Raw genomic sequence first — 21,214 nt, 5'->3', positions numbered from 1 at the left:
CACTGGCTCCCCGTCAACAAGAGAATAACCTTCCGTCTCCTCACCCACGCACATAAAGCCCTTTACGACCTAGGACCCGAATACCCCACCCGCCAACTACGATCGTCCAATCAAGCCCTCGCCGCGATTCCACGCATCCAAAGATCCACCATGGGAGGAAGATCCTTCTCCTACTTAGCGGCCAAAACCTGGAATACTCTCCCCACCCACCTCCGCCTTACACAGAACCACCTCTCCTTCAGAAAACAACAAAAAACCTGGTTATTCGACAAGTGACGTACCCCCCCACCTCCCTCAAGCGCCTTGAGACCCTCTGGGTGAGTAGTGCGCTATACAAATTCTCGAACTTGAACTTCTATAACAGATATTTATTGCTGAGCGAATCATCACTAATAACATTCTAACATATGGTACAAGAATATTTGGATATGATATTTAAAAATATCTATAGAAGGCCAAGTCTTGCCTGTTTTATTTCACTCCCACCTTATAGCCCACCGGGTCCACTAAGACTCCTTCCCCTCTGCCCGCCTCCTCTGCCTCAGATGCTCCTAAGATCCCCCTCACTCACTCGTCCCCGTCCCTCCTCTGCTCCCCCTCGTCCTCCCTTCCTCTGCCCCTCCCCCCTTCCTCTGCCCCTCACCCCCTTCCTCTGTCCCCCCTCTTCCTCTGCCCCCCTTCCTCTGCCTCCCCCTTCCTCTGCCCCTCATCCCCCTTCCTCTGCAACCTTACCCCCCTCCTCTGCCCATCTCCCCCCTCTCCTCCTCTGTGCCCCCCTCCTCTGCCCCGTCTGTGCCCCCCTCCTCTCTACCTCCTCTCCCCCTCCCCTCCCCTCCCCTCTCCCTCCTCTGCCCCCCTCACCTCCTTCTCTGCCCCCTCACTTCTTCCTCTGCCCCCTCTTCCTCCACTGCCCTCCTCCCCTCTGCCCCCTCTGCGCCCCCTCTTCCTCCACTGCCCTCCTCCCCTCTGCCCCCTCTGCGCCCCCCCTGTGCCCCCCTCCTCCCCTCCTCCCCTCCTTCCCTCCTTCCCCTCCTCCTCAGTCTCACCCTCTATCCTCTCTCAAGGGTTTCTTCTCCTTCACTGTTGGAAACTCATGAACAGTTTTAATTCCGGGTCACCCGAGGCAGAGTCGGCAGAAGCAAGAAGCCGATGGAGCTCTCCTCAGGCCTGAGAGATGAACAGTGTCCGGGTCACCGGGGGCAGCGTCAGCACGAGCAGCTGAGGCGGAATGAAGCCCCGCCCCCGCCCACTAACACGTGTCTGCTTCTGGGTCAGCGGCGGCAGAGTCAGCACCAGCAACGGAGCCCAACCTGTAGCAGAGGAGGGAGAAGCCCTGGTGCTCTGTCCGTCTGTCCAGCGCAAGGAGGAGCCTGTCTGCAGGTCCCTTCACTTTCAGCAGGCCAGTGAGGCGTTAGATGGAGGGGGGGCGGGGGGGTGGGGGTGCAGCCTGCAGGTGTGTGTGTGATGTTTAATAATTGTGAGACTACCTGGCCCACTGTTCTATATGAATCCCTTCATTTAGCAATGGCTCTTTAAAGGACAGTGCATTATGATATTTAAACACCCACATTAACAGTGTTTACATCCAAGCTACATGTGCCAAAATGCTATGTATCCTTGCAGAAATTCAGGACTTGAGGTGTACAGTGCAAGAGAGTCACTTTGTGACCTTGTTATAATACATCAAAGATTTACTGTGGCCTCAGCGTGTGGCCTTAACTCCTTTATATCTGGAAAATGGGAATCAACCTTTACAACGCAACCATTACATCGCACTACACTTACAACGCAGGCATTACATCGCAACATCCTTTACAAGGCATGACACAACAACGCAGGCATTACAACGCATGATACTACATCGCAATTCACTACTACGCAGGCATTACAACGCATACCATTACAATGCATACCATTGGAGTTAGAATAGTAATTTTTACCCCTCCACTATCCAACACTTACCCTACTGTTGCACCCCCTGGAGTTGGAATAGTAATTTGTATCCCCATACTATCCAACACTTACCTTAAATGCAATGTAATGGTTTGCGTTGTAAAGGTAGTATGCGATGTAATGAAATGCGTTGTAAAGGTAGTTTTTTAAAATGCGATGTAGTGTCATGCGATCCAATGGAATGCGTTGTAGTGGATGTTGCAATATAAAAACTGCGTTGTAAGTGCATGCGTTGTAAATGTATGCGTTGTAACGTCATACATTCGTCCAGAATTGGAGTTGTTACTCATTTTCACCAATACCTGCTCAGACCTTGTTCTTTGATGTTTGTATTCAGTGGGAGGTTGTCTCTGCAATGGATTAAGAGGTATGCTAGGAGGAAACAAAAGCATATTTTTACCGAACAATATTAGTTTCTTCTCTCAGAATACATGTCTTTATTAAGCACCTTTGTCCACAGTTCTGTACGTTGAACCCTTTGATATCCGCACTTTGTTCCCTAAAGTAAGGTGGTTGTTTTATTCATAAGTATCATATGAAGCTGATTCTAGTTCGTTGATATACTAATGATTTGTGACATATTTGGGGCTCCCTATTTGGAATTGAAGCGTTGTACATTTTTCCATATTTCCGCGTGTCGCTAATATATGAAGTATCGCATGTCCATGGTGATAGAAAGGAGGAATTCATATATTACAGAATGCTCCACCCACAGAACTGCTTCCTCCTCAGATACTGACACCTTCCAACTCCCTCAGCATCATTCCACATTGGGTGTTGCCTCAGAGTCTCTAGGATGACACAGCTCTGTTGAAGTGACTGCAACACCTTTGTGAGAAGAGTGAGCCGTGATTATTTGGGGTGTTACATGTGATTGTGCAGATCTGTGCCCACCCTGTGTGAAGGTCTCTTGGAGTAGTTGATACCCGTGAATGGCTTGGACGAAGCCTAACCTTTCACTACAAAATGTATGGAAGTGATTTGTGTGTGCGAGACAGTGTGTATGTGTTTGTTTGTGATTGGTTGTCTTGGATGGAACATTATATATGACCGTGTAAGCGACTGATCCATCTGTTTACTTATTTCCAGTGTGTAGTTCTTTGTGCCTGGGGATGAATTGTGTTTCACATGTTTGTGCACAGCAGAGCACAATGCCTGTGTAATTGTGCAGCATTGAAAATGTGGTTAAGAGATATCTGATTTGTTACATTAATCCATTTATAAATGAGGTGTGAGGTGTGAGGCTGTACAAGTGAGAGTTGGAGTTTGTGTCACATCTGTGAGTACACAATTGAATGGACTTTTTAAAGAGCAATTTATTTTTTGTGCATGTTTGTTGCAAACATTTGCCATGTGCGTTGCAAGCATTTTGCCAAAGACAAGCCTGTCTGCTCACAGGCACACCTAGCCGCCACTGCTGGGAGCTGAAATCAGGTAGTATACTCAATATTTCTCATATTCTGCTTAAGATCTAAAGTCTTTCAGGCACACAGATTTTAGTATCTCCCCCATGTTTGTCTTGTTTTTAGAGGCAAATGGCGTGTATGCCAGCCGCATATACTAGTACTCAACAGCCCTCACTGCGGACCAACAAACAATAAGACTCTTCTACATCCTCAGATTGAGGAGTCGTTAAAAGCAGCTTTACTAAACCCACCCTCCCTAGGCAAAGATAAGGTGGAAATACTCAAACTATTAGAATCTTCTAAGCTGGATATCCTGTTCTTAACTGAAACCTGGTTGTCAGCGGAATCCACTCCAGATCTCCAGAAGCCATACCCGAGATGACCAAAAGAGAATGAGCTCAGAGAAAGGAGGTGGGATAGCAGCAATTATTCACCAGTGGATCCACACATCTCTTTTATAAATTACTCCATTTTGTTTAATTTTTTAAAATATACAGAGTTTGACATAGTGGTGTCCCCCCCCTCCTCCCCCCACCTCGTTTTTACACAATAGAAGGATAAAGTTCAAAATATTAATCAGGAACATCAAAGTGCATACGAATAAAGCATCGTGAGAGAATTTCAAAAACTGGAAGTGTAATGCGACTTGCAGAACAGAGAGAAAGAAAATGAAAAATGAAAAGAGAGACAAAAAAAGAATAAGAAAAGGGAGATCTGGAGGTTGGAGGTGCTAAGGAATTGAAGAGTTAAATATAGAGATTTAGTCTGAGCGTTCAAGCCATGTGGTAATAGGTTCCCATATGTCTAACCCTCTCCTTTTCCCTTTGCGACCTTTTTTAGCGTATATCGCTTTCTCAAGATGGTATGTCGCCATTAGCCTGGCTAGCCACTGAGAGAATGGTGGCGGGTCTGCGTCTTTCCGCCCGGAGGCTACACAGATCATCCAAACTGTCATAGCTACAAATACCAAAGCGCCTCCTCTAGTCCCCCTTAGTGTTTCACAGGTCCCTAGCATAATAATTGTGGGGGTTAGTGTGTAGTCTTTCCCAAGAATTCCTGTATTCTAGACAGGACAGAGGACAGTTTTTGGCAGGTAGCAAACATATGGATGGAGTCAGCTCCAACCGCTAAGCAGCGTGGGTATGTTGTTCCCTCCCCCGTGCTCCACTTTGCAATTCTGCTAGGAGTTAAATATAAGTAAAAAATGGTTTTGAAGTGCTGTACTTGCAATTTAGCTGACAGTAAGTCTCTCTGTGAAAGTTCCAAGGATTTAAAAAACAGGCTACGTGGCGCTTCCAATTTTGATGACCACTTGTCAGCTATTCTAGGAAGATCATCCGGTGTGTTCAGAGTTAAAATGGCATAGATAGACGCTATTCGTGGGGCTACCGAAGTTGATAGCATATTGATCATTTTAACCTCTGAGAACCCAGCCAGTCCCCCCACCTTCTGTGAGAGAAAGCTATAAATAGCTGTGTACTTGAAGGCATCTTGCTGTTTTAACCCAAATTTGCTTTGAAGTTCTAAAAATGTGCTCACTCTCTTGCTTGAAATTAGGTCCCCTAGTTTTAAGATACCAGCGTTGTACCATTCTGCTAGGTAACTTAGGTAAAAAATGCCAGGCAGATCTTGATTTTGAGTAAGGGGGTGTAGTGATTAAACCTTCCAAGACCATAAATCCTGCGTATACTAGAAAATACCTTAAAAGAGTTCATCAGTGTCTTAAACCAAACTCGCTTGTAATATCCGTAGGATAGCTGTCTGAAAAGGCAGCCGCGAGATTCCTCTCCTATTAACATCCGGAAAGGAGATGGCAATTCAGTAGAAGAGGTGCAAGGATGTGTTGTGATTAATTTGGTACTATATTGTAAGACTGATGCCCAATAATAGAGTACTATGTTTGGCAATGCCCACCCCCCGTTCTTTAGGAAGTGTCAGTTGTTTCAGGGCCCGTCTAGGCTGTGAGTACGCCCAAATAAATTGTGTAAAAATTTGCTGAAACATTGCTAGCTGTATCTTGGTGAATTCTAGCAGAATTTAGCGAAAATAATAAAGTAAATTTGGAAAATATGTCATCTTAATTACATTGCATCTTCCCACTATTGTAAGGTGCAGATTGCCAATTGCCTTAAGGGACTTTTTCGTATCAGTGGCCAAAGGGACTAAGTTCTCTGCTACCAGGTTGTCCAAATTTGCAGTTATAGTCACTCCCAGGTACTTTGCTTTTGTTACTACCCTGCTGTTATTCCAGTGAATTTCACTATTAGTTATTATCTGAGTTTTGGAGCTGTTTAGCGCGTATCCTGAGATTTTTCCAAACCTATAGGCCTCTGCTTCTAGTGCCATCATAGCATTTTCGGGATCAGGGGTGGTAATGGCCAAGTTGTCTGCTTAAGCCAGTATCTTTGTTTGCAGTCCCTGTGTGCTCATGGCTTGAATGGCCAGATCTTTCTCTATTTTTTTTATTAGGGGATCTATATAAAGAGCGAACAGCAGAGGGGAGCAGGGACAGCCCTGCCTGGTGCCTCGTGAGATACTAACGTTTTTGGAGAGACTCCCGTTTAACACTAGACAGGCTGTCGGATGGTAGTATAGTGCTTGCACTGCCTCCTTAAACTTTTGTCCAAACCCCATCCTCTCCATGATGCCCCACAGGAACCGCCAGGAGACCCGGTGAAAGGCCTTTTCGGCGTCTAGTAAAATCAGGGACATCGGTTCTCCTGACACCTGTGCGGCATCAAACAGGGTGATGGCTCTCTGTATATGCTCCGTGGTACCCTTTTTTGGAATGAATCCATGTTGCCACTCGGAGACCAGAGATTCTATTACCATGGACAGTCTGATTGGGAGCAACTTGGAGTAGATCTTAGAGTCGCAGTTTATCAAAGTAATGGGTCTATAAGAACCCATTTCTAAGGGTGATTTATCCTTTTTTGGGAAGAAAGAATTTTTTGCATTAGACCAGGACGCGGGGGGTGGCCCTCCGTTAAAAATAGTGGTGATTATGTCAAGAAAAATGCTTTATTTGGGGCGCAAAGACCTTATAAAATTCTACAGGGATACCATCTATACCCGCCGCTTTACCATCCGGTAAACTGAATAGGGCAGCTGTAATATCGTCCCATTCTGGCACATTCTCTAACTGGGCAGAGTCGCCTGTATTAAGTTGCCTTAGTTCGATGTCCTGCAAGTAGTTAGTAATTTCTTGCTCTGCTAAGTCGTCGTCAAGATACAAGAGGGTTTTCAAGATTTCTATGGAACTCTTTACTCAGAAGGAAACACTCCTTCTGAGTAAAGAGTTCCATAGAAATCTTGAAAACCCTCTTGTATCTTATTAAAATCACTGGTTTCTATCCCTGAAGGTAGACGGATTGTCCATATTTCGCAGTTTACCGTTTTGTGTCTTGTTTTGACGGTGAGGTGATGGCCAATACTGTCGCCACACTCATATAGTGTCTCACGGGCGGCTGCCCACTTAGATGCAGCTCTTTCCGAGAATATTGCTCCTATTTTAGCCTTAATCAGTGTTGCTTCAGTGTGTATAATCTCTGTTTCAGCTCCGTTCTGGACCCTTTGGATTAATGCGGTTTCTACTGCAGTTAGCTTTATTTGTAGGTCGGTTATTAACTACTTTTCTGTTTTATTCTTCCTAATTGAGAATCTTAGCGTCTCCCCCACGGATACCAGCTTTTACCGTGTCCCAAATTACTGTGTTGGACGCGACCCCACATTTATTTCAAGAAACTCCTGAATCCAGGCTTGCATATGGGTCCGATAGCTAGTATCCTGTAGAAGTGCTTTCTCAAAGCTCCACCTGGGGGTGTCCTTCCCAATCTCGAACCCCCAAACCGTCAGAATGAGTGGGTTGTGGTCTGACATAAAACGTGGGGCTAGGCCTATTGTGCATTTGTCTAGCAGAGAAGACGAGATCAGTAAATAATCTAACCTGGCGAATGTTTGATGTGGAAATGAGAAATATGTGTATCCAGGTTGTGAAGGGTTAAGTTTAGACCAAACATCCCCAAGCCCGTGTGTTTGCGCTAGGTTAATTAATGCTTTATAGACTAGAGGCTTCCTGCCTTTGTAATTCCTTTCACTCCCTAGTTCTAGATCGTGCAGCAAGTTGATGTTAAGATCGCCACATAGAATTATTGGAGTGGGCCAATGGGCTAGCTCCCCGGATATCTGATTAATAATGCTTGGGTTGTCAGTATTGCTGCCGTAGATTGAGCATAGTGTGAAGGGGGTGCCTGTAGGAGGATGACATTCCGCTATCACCCATCTACATAGTGCGTCGGATTTCACCTTTGAGCTCTTAATAGATAGTTTTCTTTCAGCCAATATTCCCACGCCTTTAATTTTTGCTCCTTGTATGGTAGCTCCTGTGATTTTTTAGCCTAGTGTGTCCAACAGCTGTTTTTGTGATCCCTCCAGATGGGTTTCTTGGAGACATATACCATCCCCTCCTAAAGACCTTAATCCTTGCGCCACTTTCTGTCTTTTCCCATTATCATTCAACCCACAAACGTTAACAGAAATAAACCTAAGAATTCCTATGCTAGCTATTAATGGTTTGTTTTAAAGAGATGGCGAGTCGGAAAATCTCTGCAATTGTATTGTTCTCCTCTCTTCTTTCCTTTCCAATTTCCCCCCCAGTCTCCTCTCCCCCCCTCCTCTCTAAAGCGAATCTGGACGTAGTCTTTGTTACAAGTATCTAAATAGGTGAATAACTGTGAAACATAGGATGTCCCTGAAACATGCTGATCTTCTTTGTGTTCCCCCCTCCTGCCCCCCTCCCCCCTTGAGACCCGAGCAATCAGGTATAACCTGAGTGATGGTTGCCGTGAGTGAAGTACAGCCACCCGCCACACCTCTTTAATCATAGGGTCAAAAAACAGCTAAGTGCCACCCTGTGTGACTGAGGCCAGTATTTTCAGCTAAGCTGAAGAAGTACCCCTTATAAAATATATCTCGCACGTGGAAAGGTGAAAAAGCAAATGCAAAAACCGTGATCTGAATTATTGCTAAGATTAGTACGACATTTTTAGAGAAAAAAGAAAGACATTTCATGTTAATATCTGTTAATGTCTATATTTGACAAGTTCCTTTTAGCATTCCTCTTGATGCTTTTAATCTAGGTACTTCTTATTTTAGATTTAATCTCGTCAAGGTATTCGCCGGCTTTAATTTCGGTCAAGAAGACCTGAGAGTTCCCGCTAAAGATGACTTTGAGCCTGGCAGGGTTCATGAGATAGGCTTCTGCTCCTGCCTGCTGAAATGGAGAAATCAGTTGCCTTAGGCGCCACCTTCGCTCCACTGCCTGGTGACAGGCTTGATCGTAGATGAGTTGTTTCAGTAATAAGTTTCCAAAATAAACTAGAAACACCCTTGGGTGCCCACTTTCCGTGCCGCTGTTGCCGCCGCCGCGCTGTCTCCTTAGGTTGAAGGGGAAGCGGTGGGCCCTCTGCACCTCTCGGTCCCAGTCCCAGGTAGGATGGTCAGGAAAAGAGTCTCGTAGGAGCTTCACAATAAACCTTCTGGGGTCCTCCCCCTCTTTACCTTCTGGAATGCCCAGCAGGCGTAGGTTGTTCTTTCGCTGGCGATTTTCCTGCTCCTCCATCTTTGTCATTATATCTTCCAGGCAAGCGGTGTTGGCTTCGCTTTGCTTTTTTACTGCCGTAACCTCGGTCTCCAGATATTCCGTGCGCCCCTCTATCATAGTAACAAGATCACTTATGTCTGTGCATGTTTTATTTAGACGTCTGAGGCCACCTTGCACTTTCTTAGCTGCACTCTTTACTGCCTGGCTGTCCGCCCGCACCTCCTCTTGGAATTCTTTGATAGACACCAGTATTGAAGCTAAAGAGGGTTCGGATGAATCAATGGCAGCTGGCAGTCTCTTTACCTTTTCCCAGTCAGTCTGCTGCGCCTCCTCGTCTTCATCCAGGGGGTAGGACATTTGCGAGTCTGAGTAGTCCCACTTCAGTTGGCTCCTTCTTTTTCCTTTGCTTCTTCCCTTTTTGGCGCGCACTGTCCCTGTGTCTTTAGCCTGTTCCTCACTGTCACCATCCCCTTCGCTTGAGCCAAGGCCCCCTTCATCTGAAGATGTCCTGGTACCATCAGATACAGAATAAAAATGTTCGGGCCCTACGTCCGGGTTCCAGGGTGCTTGAGAGCCAGCTGCTGCTTCCAGGGCCTGGATATAGTTGATTATCCCAGTCTCGGGTGTACTTAGTGGGGCTCCAGGCTTCTCATACCTCTGTGCAAGTAGATCTCCCTTGTGTGTTCCGTTTAGACCCAGTTGGCTTTCCTGGTCAGTGTCAGTGTCGGTGTCGGCTGGGGGAGATGAGGGAGTAAAGTCTTCCACTCCACCTACTCGTTCTGAAGCAGCCACAGGGTTATTTTGAGACGATACCTCCATCCCCCCATGTACTACGTCAATCTCAGGGTCCTGGGCTAATGTGGGTACAAGAGTTTTAGACAGGGTTATGTCCAGGTCTGGGGAGACTATCGGCAGAGGGTTATTGTTTGCACTAATGTTATGGCTTAATCCTTTACTCTGTCCTTTAATCTGCCCTTTGCCCCCTTGGAAGAATTTGGCTAGTGTGGGCGCGCCAATTGTATTAGTACAGTCTTTGCCTGCGTCTGCCCCGGCCCCACCGGGTTTTCCAAGCAGTTTTTTAGCGGCACTAACCTCTTGCCGGATGCGGCTGTTGCAGGTGCCACCCTCCATTGAAGCATTGTCTCGAGGCTCCGTGGCGTTCTTGGCTTTGCTCCCTCTCTTGATCCCCCTGCCACTCATATTAATACAGTTTTTCAGGCCCCTCCGGGACTCCCCTGCTCCACACCACGAGCTGCAACCGGTCGCCAAGTTTCCCAGAATTATAAGGGCGGCCAGGGAGAAATCTTCCAACAGCCAGGTCAGCGTCTGTATGTAGTGGGTCCTCTGAGTCCGCTCCCACGGATTGCGTGGTTCTCGAGGCAGAGAGCAGAAGCCCCAAGGACTTATTCTTGCCAAAGCTACCGCTCTGCTTCTTCTTAGCAGCGCGTCTCTCCTCGCTGCCTGCCAGCGCCTCTGCTCGCGCATCGCAGGCCGCCTAGCCAAGCGAACGCAACTGGCGTGAGGCAGATGGCTGCTCGACCGCTCTTCACTCCGGAACCATCATTGCTCCCAAATTACTCCAACTGAAGGAGTAGATCTGCTTTCCGTTCTCAAGTTTCGAGTTGATGACGAAAACTTGGTCCCTAAAGATAATGAATTTGCTGATTTAATGATGTTGAATTTACACCAGCACATTACATGCTCAGATCACATAAAACGAAATCCCTTAGATCTGATCTGGGCGTATAATTCGAATTGACTGAATATAATCATCCTTCCTTGCATATGGTCCAATCAGTATTTGATCAGCGTTTGTATTCGGTAGATTTTTCTAACTTGATCCACAAGCAGGAAATGAAACCATACACACATGGCGATACATTAATACAGAGCCAGTGTTATCAACACTTTCAAACCCCTCCCCCCTCTTCCCATCAATTGAAGACTTTCTCTCCAAAGAAAAATAATCCACTCTGTGGCTCAGACATGCTAGTGACCCACACCCCTCAAATCCAACAGCGTGTTATAAACCGCACCAGACCAGTGCCCTGGTACAAGCCAGAGTTAAAGGAGGCAAAACCTGCATTGCGTCGACACTGGTGGGAAAGTGATGCTAAAGAGAGCAAAATCAAATTTTTAAATTGAGCTTGAGGAATATAAAGGCAACCCCGTTCCATGCAAAGTCCTCTTAATAGGCAAAACAAATCTTAGAAGCAAATGAAAATTGTTTTTTGAAATCCTGAATGATTAGTCGCTCCCAGATGAAATGAGAACTTCCCTGACTCCTATTGAGGCATTCTGTGACAATCTAAATAGTTAACAAAAAAAACATTCTTTAAAGATAGTATAAACAAATACAGCAGCAGTAATTCTGAAGTTGAGTCTGAAAAAACTCAACCACCTTATCCATGTTTGAAGAAATAAACAGGCTTCATGAATTTAATGATCAAGGTCAAATCTGGGTCACCAACTGACCCTTGCCCTCCAGCAGTCATGGAATCTCTGACCTCATCAATCAATCAATCAGCATTTATAAGGCACACCCCAAGGGTATCTGGGCACTGCGGATGCTGTGTCTCCATCTAAAAGCGAGGTCTTGAGCAGTCCCCTGCAGAGCGTTTTCATCAATTCAGAAGCTCAAGCTGTCGCTCCAAGCGCGTTTCAAAATGCTGTAGAGCTCTTGTTACTGAAAAACCAGGGAGAAGTCCTGGATATAACCAAGAATTTCAGGGCAATACCTCTGCTCCCTTAACCTGCAAAAACTATTGGCCAGAGAACTGTCTTCAAGAGGTTCCAGGCTTTATAAATACACCAGCTCTCAGATTATTATTATCAATGGAATGTCAGCCTCACAACTCCAGTCTCAAAATATGATTCAATTTGATGATTACTTGATGAGGTTGAATCAGCTAAAACTGAATATTGACCAAACTGAGATTGTAATTTGAAAGAATAAGACCAATGTTTGGAGCCAACTTTACTCTCCAACAAAAATGAGATTGCTACCGGAGCCTAACCCCACAGCTAAAAGTCTCTGAGTGATAATCAATAGCAATCTTAGCAAGAACCAGCAGGCTGGAGCAGTAGGATCTAAATGCAGATTTGTGCTGAAACTGCTTCAGAAACTAACCCCACTCCTCCCCCTTTAGACAAGAAAATCAATAGCGGTGGCCGCAGTCCTATCTAGAGCGCATTATGCCAACCGAGTATATGTAAGAATACCCAATATCACCATTCATAGACTACAAGTAATTCACAGCGACGCAGCTTGTGTACTACATCATCTTCAGAGGTGGGCACGCGTCACACCTATATAGAAATAACAAATCCACTATCAGACCCTCTGACTCAGCCCTAAAGGGTTGTGATGTCTAGCCCCTCACTTCATTGCAAACCAGGTGGAAATGCATACACCCGTACAAAAGCAGAGATCTCCTCACTTGAATTTACTTGCTATTGCAAAATTACAGAGGATCAGATCAGGTGGACGCAGCTTCGGTACAAGTTCCTTTCATCCAGAAATCTGACAGCCCACAAGCCTATTCAGACTAGATTCTTCCCCGTTATGGTTCGTTTTCTCCTCTTTTATGTATTTCTGATTCAGTTCCAAGACACCCCAGGTTGAACATGCTCTCTATATATGCAATGACATAACAAGCGTTTTGTAGATCCTGTAGAGGTTTGTTATGTTGGCGCGTGCTTCAGTCACTGACCTGAATACTGCAAAAGAGAGGTGTACAGTGCAATTGAGGATGATAGCGCAGTCTTGTCTGCTAGGGTATTATAAACCTTTCATTGCTGCAAGGCAGTTACTGTATTCTCTTTTTGTGGTTGCACAGTGTACAATTTGAGCAGGAACAGACGTAATGTTGGAAACACATTTCAAATCCGTGCCTTTCATAATATATGAACTATGTTGCGGGTATTGTGAAATTTTAATGATTCCATTCTTTTCAGGTTTTAGAAATTCGCAATTTTCTCTGATCAGGAGTATTGTGACCTAACTGTCCTGTGATAACGTGTTGTCTTTTCTCTTTTCCTCTCCTCTGCAGAAACTTGAGACTTGAACATTAATTTACCAGAATGGGCAGAAGACGGGCTCCAGAAAAGAAAGTGACAGCGCAGTGTTCACGTGAATCCGTAAGAGCCACAGTCCCATCTTTACCTCTTCATGATGTCTCAACTTCAAGATCCCGAAATGATGCTCAGAGGGACCAGGACCTGGAACCGCTTTCGGAGAACCTGCCCAACATTATTGTTCTATCCATGCTGGAGGAGTTGGAAGCCAAACTGGATAACTTGATGAATACTGTGGAGGGCGTACCTTCTAGAGTCGCTGGGCTGATTAAGAAAATCTGGATAGAAAAGGATCCCGGTTATCTAGATAATGGTGCAGTGTCTTTGGAGATGGTCTGTCCGACGAGCATTAGAGATTGTGCTGTTAGCCAGTCTCCTGTGACACCTCAACTGGACAGGTCAGAGGAACCGAGCTTGTGTCTTCAGCCGGTGTTCTCTGATGGGCATGCACCAAAGCAGGAGTGTACGCTCTGCTCGCCAACTGATGTTCAAGGGCGTCCAGAGGAGCCAAACCTTTGTCTACAGCCAAGGTTTCCTGATCGACATCACCCACAGCAGGACCAGTGCTTGCAACCTGGGTTTCCAGATAGAAATGGAGTACAGCAGGATTGTCCTCTATCCCGGTGCCCTCAGACAGATCCTCCAGGCAGGTCACTGGAGGCAAAGCTGTGTCTTCACTCAGAATTTGTTGATGGGCAGAGACCAGAGCAAGACCAGAGCGTACAATTAGCGTTCCCAGAAGAGTGGGAGCCAGATGAGCCCCTGAAGCAAGAACCATCTCCATTGTCTGATAATAGCTGGGACCAACAACAGAACCTCTGCCCACACCCACTATTTCCTGATGGACACGAACCACAGCAAAACCACTGTATACAACCCACGCTACCAGATGGGAACGGACCTGATGATCCCTTGGAGGAAGAATTGATGTGTTCTGATTTTCAAGATTGCCAGGAGAACCGCAGCCTACAACCCGTGTCACCTGATGGGAAGTCATCAGACGAACACTTAGAGTCTGGGCTATTGTTCTTTGATGAGTTGGGGTCACAACAAACCCAGTGCCTACAGCAACACCTATGCTTGAAGCAGAAACTTCCTTATGCGCAGGATCCAAACGTGAACTGTGAGCTAGAATCTATGCGCCCTGAAGCACAGGAACCAGATACAAATGACAATCTAGAACCGGCCTATACTGATGCACATGGTTCAGATCAGAAGTACAAGCTAGAACCACTGCACACTGCGGCACAGGACCGAGAGCTAGAGTCAGTGCTTCCTGAAGCACAGGAACCAGATCAGAACGACAAGCTTGAACAGACCTGTGCAGATGCACATGGTTCAGATCAAAAGTACAAGCTAGAACCTCCCTGTGCTGATGCAGAGGGTTCAGATCAGAACTACATACTCGAACCACTGCACCCTGAATCACAGCATCAACATCAGAACTGCAAGGCAGAACTGCTCTGTCCTGATGAGAGGGGTCAGTGTGTGCCTCCATCATTCCTAGGACTGGATACTGCAGATGAAGATTCAATTGCGAGAGGAAATACAAAATCACATTTAGTGCTGTTCGAAGCTACCCCAGGTATGTGTTTTACTATAAATGGACTCTCGGAGTGCATACTAACACATGTAACCTCTTCAAAATGTGTATGGGCAGATTTTAGAAAGTCTCTGAGGGGAGGATTAGGGTTTGGATGGAACCCACTGAGCGGTACTGACCCCCAGAGTACGAGTACACAGGGTGCAGATGTTTCCCTGCATTTTCCCCCTCTGGTTCCACACAGGACTGCATCCTTCCTGTGCAGAAACAGGCCTGGTTACGGACCCTGCATGAGACAAACAGGCCAGTAGCTCTTCTCGTTCCTTGTTCATCCCCATTCCAGGCTGAGGAACTGGAAATAGCGCAATTCATGGGAGGAATTACTGGCCAGAATCACACGTAATAGTTGGATACAAGTGATGTGGCGTTCATTGAGAATAGCAGGCATGCGCAGTCTGGAGAGGGAACTGTGTTTCCAGTTGCACAGTTACATTGGGTAAGACGCAGTCGTCTCCAGTTCCTGATATGAAAATACTAGTCTGTATTCGGCCTCAACAGCAGGACCGACCAGGGATGTTGTTGTCACTGCAGGGTTCTCCTGGAGTGCACACCACCTCATGATAGACAGATACACAAAGGTTATGGAACTCTGAGGTGACTTGCAATAATCTTATTATATGAACCAGGTGGTACTTTATCCCGTATAATACATGGTCACACCATCACCTTTCCCACAAAGCTTGGTGCGTAGCTCCTACATATGCAGCAGCTAACATGTTTGCAAACATGAAGAATGAACCTTAAACCTCTTGTGCAAAAGTAAAAATAAAAACTGTTAGATATTTGTTGCAAAAAGATGTTAGAAACAGTTCAATAAAAGTCCATTTAAAACAAAAAGCTGCAGTAGCTCAAAACGTGCAGAAACATGCAGAAAGATTCCACCCTTCCTTTATCTAAGGAAACTATTAAACATATTCCCTCTGCTTCTCATAGTAAACTAGTAACATACAGCAGAAGTAATAAAAGCAAAGTTAGGTTTGTTGCTGTAAACAGCTGCTTCAATTATGCTTCGTGACTTGACCTTCTTTTCACATCAGCTGCTGGCGCTGGCAGCAGGCATTGTGCCCTCAGGACTCGACTGTAATAACATATAAAAGCTGAGTTCTGACGTCTTTTATTCATAATCACTTACTTGGTGCGTCACAAATTCCTGATTATAAATAAATTAGAGACTGCCATTTATACAGGGATTACAGAATCCCATGTAATATAATTATATATATACACATATAATAACTTTGGCACAGTTCAAAGAATCCGCACAAAACTATTTGGGATTGGCATGGCTAGTTTCATGCAGTGTTTTTTTGTGGTCCTCAAATTAAGCCACTAGTCATTTAAGATAGAGCTAGCTGGACCTTTAGCCCATGAATGGTCCGTGCATCTGGACTCGCGGACCCAAATGTAAAAATATATTAGATCCGGTTGGATTAAGGAGCTTTTCCTCCTGTCGTCCATTCCGGATAACTAAACCCAAAGTTGGGTCTGCGGACCTGAAGCTCCCTGATTGGGTGGCTACATCTTGAACCATTACATGATGAAGAGACTTGTTCCCCGCATCCTGTAAGAATACTAAAGAAGCCATAAAGAGCTGTGGTGCCGTCCTGTCTCTCCCTGGCACAGGGGCTGCCTAATGTTAAAATGTAGAAAGAAATTGCTGATTTTGAACAGAGGTTGGATTCCACATCATGACCCTTGAGGTCCACAAACCTTAGGCAGGTGTCTGAGCAGGCACAGTAATTGGCCTTGTACCCTGGTGGATATTTGTGATGTTCGGAGACCTGCTGCTCGGTCTGAAACCCTATCGATGTCCAATAAGGATACACAAGTTTGCAAGGGTTCGAGAACCCCAAGAAAGTGTTCGGGAACCCTTAAAAATAAAAAATAAAGAAACATAAGCCAGGCCCTTCAGGGAATCCCCTGCTGTGGTCAGGCACCGTTGAACACCTGGCCCTGCCTGGAGTAGCCTGCAGGGAACTGTTGCGTGTGTATATGATGAAGAAGAAAAAACCCACTGAAAACAAGCATTGGCAAAACAAATAGGTGTTTCCTATCCGAAAGCTATTGGCTTTGGCAACGAGTTTTAGCCATTATGTACCCCAGTGTGACTGCTGCTCGGCATGGCTAAAAGTTAGTGGCACAAGGTCGGGTGGGGTAGATAGAAGGGGGATAAATTGGGGTAGAGTGCAATGGGGTAGATTGATTTGAGGTAGATTTGGGTGAAATGGAGTAGATTGAGGTGGAGTGGAGTGGATTGGAGTGGGATAGATTGGGAAAGAGTGGGGTGGAATGAGGTAGATTGGAGTAGAGTGGGGAAGACTGGAGTGGAGTAGATTAGAGTGAAGTATAGTTTGGATTGCGGTACATTGGACTGGAGTAGAATAGAGTGGAGTTATATAGAGTGGTGTAGGGTAGATTGGGTTGGGGTGGGGTGGATTAGATTCGACTGGAATGAGGTAGGTTTGGGTAGAGTGGGGTGGAGTGGAATTGGATAGATTGGAGTGGAGTGTTGTGGGGTAGATTAGGGTAGAGTGACATGGGGTGGATTGGGTGGATTGTAGTAGGGTGGATTGGATGGAGTGGGTTAGATTGGATGGAGTGGGGTAGATTGGATGAAGTGGGGAGGGATAGATTAGGTGGAGTGGGGTAGATTACAGTGGAGTGCAGTAGATTACAGTGGAGTGCAGTAGATTATGGTAGATTGTAGTGGGGTAGATTGTGGTAGTTTGGAGTGGGTAGATTGTGGTAGTTTGGAGTGGGGTAGATTGGATGAAGTGGGAAGGTTTACATTAGGTGGGGTGGGGTAGATTACAGTGGAGTGCAGTAGATTATCATAGATTGTAGTGGGGTAGATTGTGGTAGTTTGGAGTGGGTAGGTTGTGGTAGTTTGGAGTGGGGTAGATTGGATGAAGTGGAGAGGGATAGATTGGGTGGAGTGGGGTAGATTGGATGAAGTGGGGAGGTTTAGATTAGGTGGAGTGGGGTAGATTACAGTGGAGTGCAGTAGAGTATGGTAGATTGTAGTGGGGTAGATTGTGGTAGTTTGGAGTGGGTAGATTGTGGTAGTTTGGAGTGGGGTAGATTGGATGAAGTGGGGAGGTTTAGATTAGGTGGAGTGGGGTAGATTACAGTGGAGTGCAGTAGATTATGGTAGATTGTAGTGGGATCGATTGTGGTAATTTGGAGTGGGTAGATTGTGGTAGTTTGGAGTGGGGTGGATTGGATGAATTGGAGAGGGATAGATTGGGTGGAGTGGGGTAGATTGGATGAAGTGGGAGGTTTAGAGTAGGTGGAGTGGGGTAGATTACAGTGGAGTGCAGTAGATTATCGTAGATTGTAATGGGGTAGATTGTGGTAGTTTGGAGTGGGTAGATTGTGGTAGTTTGGAGTGGGGTAGATTGGATGAAGTGGAGAGGGATAGATTGGGTGGAGTGGGCTAGATTGATGAAGTGGGGAGGTTTAGATTAGGTGGAGTGGGGTAGATTACAGTGGAGTGCAGTAGAGTATGGTAGATTGTAGTGGGGTAGATTGTGGTAGTTTGGAGTGGGTAGATTGTGGTAGTTTGGAGTGGGTAGATTGTGGTAGTTTGGAGTGGGTAGATTGTGGTAGTTTGGAGTGGGTAGATTGTGGTAGGAGTGTAGATGAGTTGGATAGATTGCAGTGGGGTAAATTGAAATGGAGTTGGGTAAATTGGACTGAAGTAGAGTGAGGTAGATTGGGGTGAAGTCAGTTAGATTGGAGTAGATTAGAGTTGGGGTAAATTGAAGTGGAGTGAGGTAGACTAGGGTATGTTAGAGCAGAGTGGGGTAAATCTGAGTGGAGTGTGGTAGATTGGGGTGGAGTGGGGTAGTTTCGAGCGGGATGGGGTAGATTGAGTTAGAGTGGGGTAGATTGCGGTGGGTAAATTGGGAATGGATAGATTGGAATGGGGTGAATTGGAGTGGGGTGGATTGGAGTGGGGTAAGTGGTGTGGAGTAGAGGAGCGTGGAGTGAGTGTTGTTTCATGGAGTGAGTGGCATAGATTGGAGTGGAGTGGTGTGGAGTTGAGTGGCATAGTGTGGAGTATACTTGGTGTGGTAGCGCACTGCCATTACAGACAACACATTTACAATTGAAATGATCATTACATTTACATCGAAATATGGTTTTACTGCACATAAATGATAAATGTTTGCAAATGTCATCCCTTAGTGTATTAATGTGTTTCAATCATATTCAAATATTTTTCTCCACACTTCAGTAATACAAAACAAATGTACTTCATTTGTACTAATTCTGATATATTCTGAAACATCAGCACAATTCTTTTTTTTAGGTCTTGCCGCAACAGCGCTTAACTTTGTGGGCTTACTGCCCACCCATTGCTTTTTATTTGTTTCTTTGAATCTCCTTTAAACAGCCTTGCTTCCAAATGGCTAATCTTTCCTACTTGTCCCTCCTTTTCGTAAATTGTTCCCTCCCACGGAGCACCGTCCCGTTACTTGTATCCTTGCAATGGTCCCATATTATCAACTGCTTTAGGCACTTTTTCTTTTTTCTTTGTCTAAGAGCATTTCATATGAGCACTTTTTTCACTCGCTCCAAGCTTTTTTGTAAACGGCTGTAATTCTTGTTCTTATCTCGTCACATTTGTTGTTCATTCACAGACCGAGATCAAATGTCAGATGATGTTTCCCCTAAACAGCCTGTTCTTTCTCTGACTTCATTGTAAGAGAGCCAGTTCCTCACCGTCTCACTCATCGCTGCTTGCCTCTCCTTGCTTGTTATTTATAAAAGCAAATTACTTCATTTTCTTGCCTTCACCACCTCCCCTTCGCATAATGGTAGCAGTCGTTTCAACTAAAGTGCTCTTATCTGCTGCTGCCGACCAGAAACTTCACTGTCGACTGTAAAGTTGGCACCTAAGGTAATGGAAGGACGGCTTGGGGTGGAGGGGACATTGGCATGTACAGAGGGCCATACCATTGAAGCATCTTCTGGCAACTCTCACCAGCAGCATCATGACGCGACCCTGCCACATCTGTACGACGTTTCCAGGCCAAAAGCAGTTTAGGATGATAGCTATAAATTCTATAACCAATCTCTTTGCTATGTACAATCCACTGTACTAAATAATATGAGGCATTCTTGGTACATGTATTTCTAAAATGTCACATGTTGTAATATTTAGGACACATACTATTGTAATGCAAGTTGATCTCTAGTAATGTTTAGGACATGTATTATTTGTAAAGTGGAAATGCTTTCCACTTAAAATTGAATATATATACTTGGTAGTTTGTTTAAAGGACTAATCAAACCAAATGTCAGAAGTACAATGCTGTAGAATTGTGAAGCACTCTGATACCCATTTGGGTCATGTTCGCACTATATAAAACACTAAATTAATAAATGAATAACACACATGAGAGCGGGGAGACCCTCCCCACACACACCTGGTGCCTGCTGTGAAGAAGGTGTGTTAGGGCTGAAAAATTACCTTCACGCCCTGCAAGACCAGCGCCCTCGATGCTGCCTGCGTGGTGGCCATATTGAAGCAGAAAACCATCAGGACATCTCAGGCATTTATACCCAATATCGTGAAAGACGGCAGGCCCGTAGGCGTCTTTGGAAATTAGTGGGCGCTTTGCTAGTGTTATCTTGAGGAAAATAGTCAAATAAAGTATGGCGGCGTGGCCAAACTACTTTTCAAAAATAACATCCTCACACTGGCTGGGATTCCCTGCAACATAGAGCAACCATATCTAGTTTCTTATCAGACTAATAGTTCCCTTTCCCGGCGTTCAGCAAAAAAATTTAATATCAGCATTTTTAGGTGCAGCACCTAAGGAGCTTATTGATGGCACAGTAATAACTCTCTGTTCCCGGCATTCTATTTTCATTAATCATATCCACCACAATTGATTGAAATTCAAAGGGTAGGCGTCAGTAACTATGTGTTAATCTTTGTAACCCCTCAAAATGCAGTAGGATATTTCTTTTTTGACTGATGGTGAGGGACACAGCTAAAAGTCATTTGCAAAATCAGTAGGTTTGCAAGGCAAGACCAATTGGCTTTGCCAGTGCTTATTTTTTTGCTATGTGCTAGATAAAAAATCTTACACCTTCTCCTCTTGTATGGATACTCGGCAGAATTGTCACATAAATTCTCTATTTTGAAGTCATAGGAAGAAATGTAAACACCAAGCTTCCTCAAAGAAAGAGCTTGAAATTTGACCTCTGTCTTTGAATGCACTGCAAATGTGACAAGATAAAAACAAGATTTAAAGGCCTTTTTACAGAAAGCGTGTTTGTGGAAGAATACAGTAAACAAGGTTTGGGCAGCGGGAGGGACGGATGTGAGTTAGAAACCACAAATCCAATGGTAAGGAATGGGTGGAATGTATTCCCTCTGATGCTTTCTGAATATCCCCAAGATGTCTTTAGCTATGTCTGGTAGTCGTGGATCTAAAACACAAAGGTCACAATGAAGTTATTATTGGGATTGCTTTTAACATCTTAATTTATTTTTCAAAAGTATTTGAAACTCACTTAAACCATAGTCTGTCTCTCTCTCTGTCTCTCTCTCTCTCT

The 21,214-nt window shown here is 45.1% G+C and overlaps 1 protein-coding gene across 1 annotated transcript in view; it reads left to right on the top strand.

Annotated features, from left to right (window-relative positions):
- Positions 1 to 1,286: 1,286 nt before the first annotated feature.
- LOC144761953 (uncharacterized) overlaps positions 1,287 to 21,214 on the top strand; it is a 32,811-nt gene continuing 12,883 nt past the window's right edge. Inside the window, exons 1-2 of the mRNA XM_078647155.1 lie at positions 1,287 to 1,399; positions 13,014 to 14,623. Coding sequence (XP_078503281.1) covers positions 13,045 to 14,623 — 1,579 coding nt within the window. The 5' untranslated portion in view covers positions 1,287 to 1,399; positions 13,014 to 13,044. The remainder of the gene's footprint in view (positions 1,400 to 13,013; positions 14,624 to 21,214) is intronic.

This window comes from Lissotriton helveticus, chromosome 1_1 (assembly GCF_964261635.1).
Source record: "Lissotriton helveticus chromosome 1_1, aLisHel1.1, whole genome shotgun sequence".
NCBI classification, from domain to species: domain Eukaryota; kingdom Metazoa; phylum Chordata; class Amphibia; order Caudata; family Salamandridae; genus Lissotriton; species Lissotriton helveticus.
Note: the sequence above shows the minus strand (reverse complement) of the source record. Positions and strands in the feature narration are given on the sequence as shown.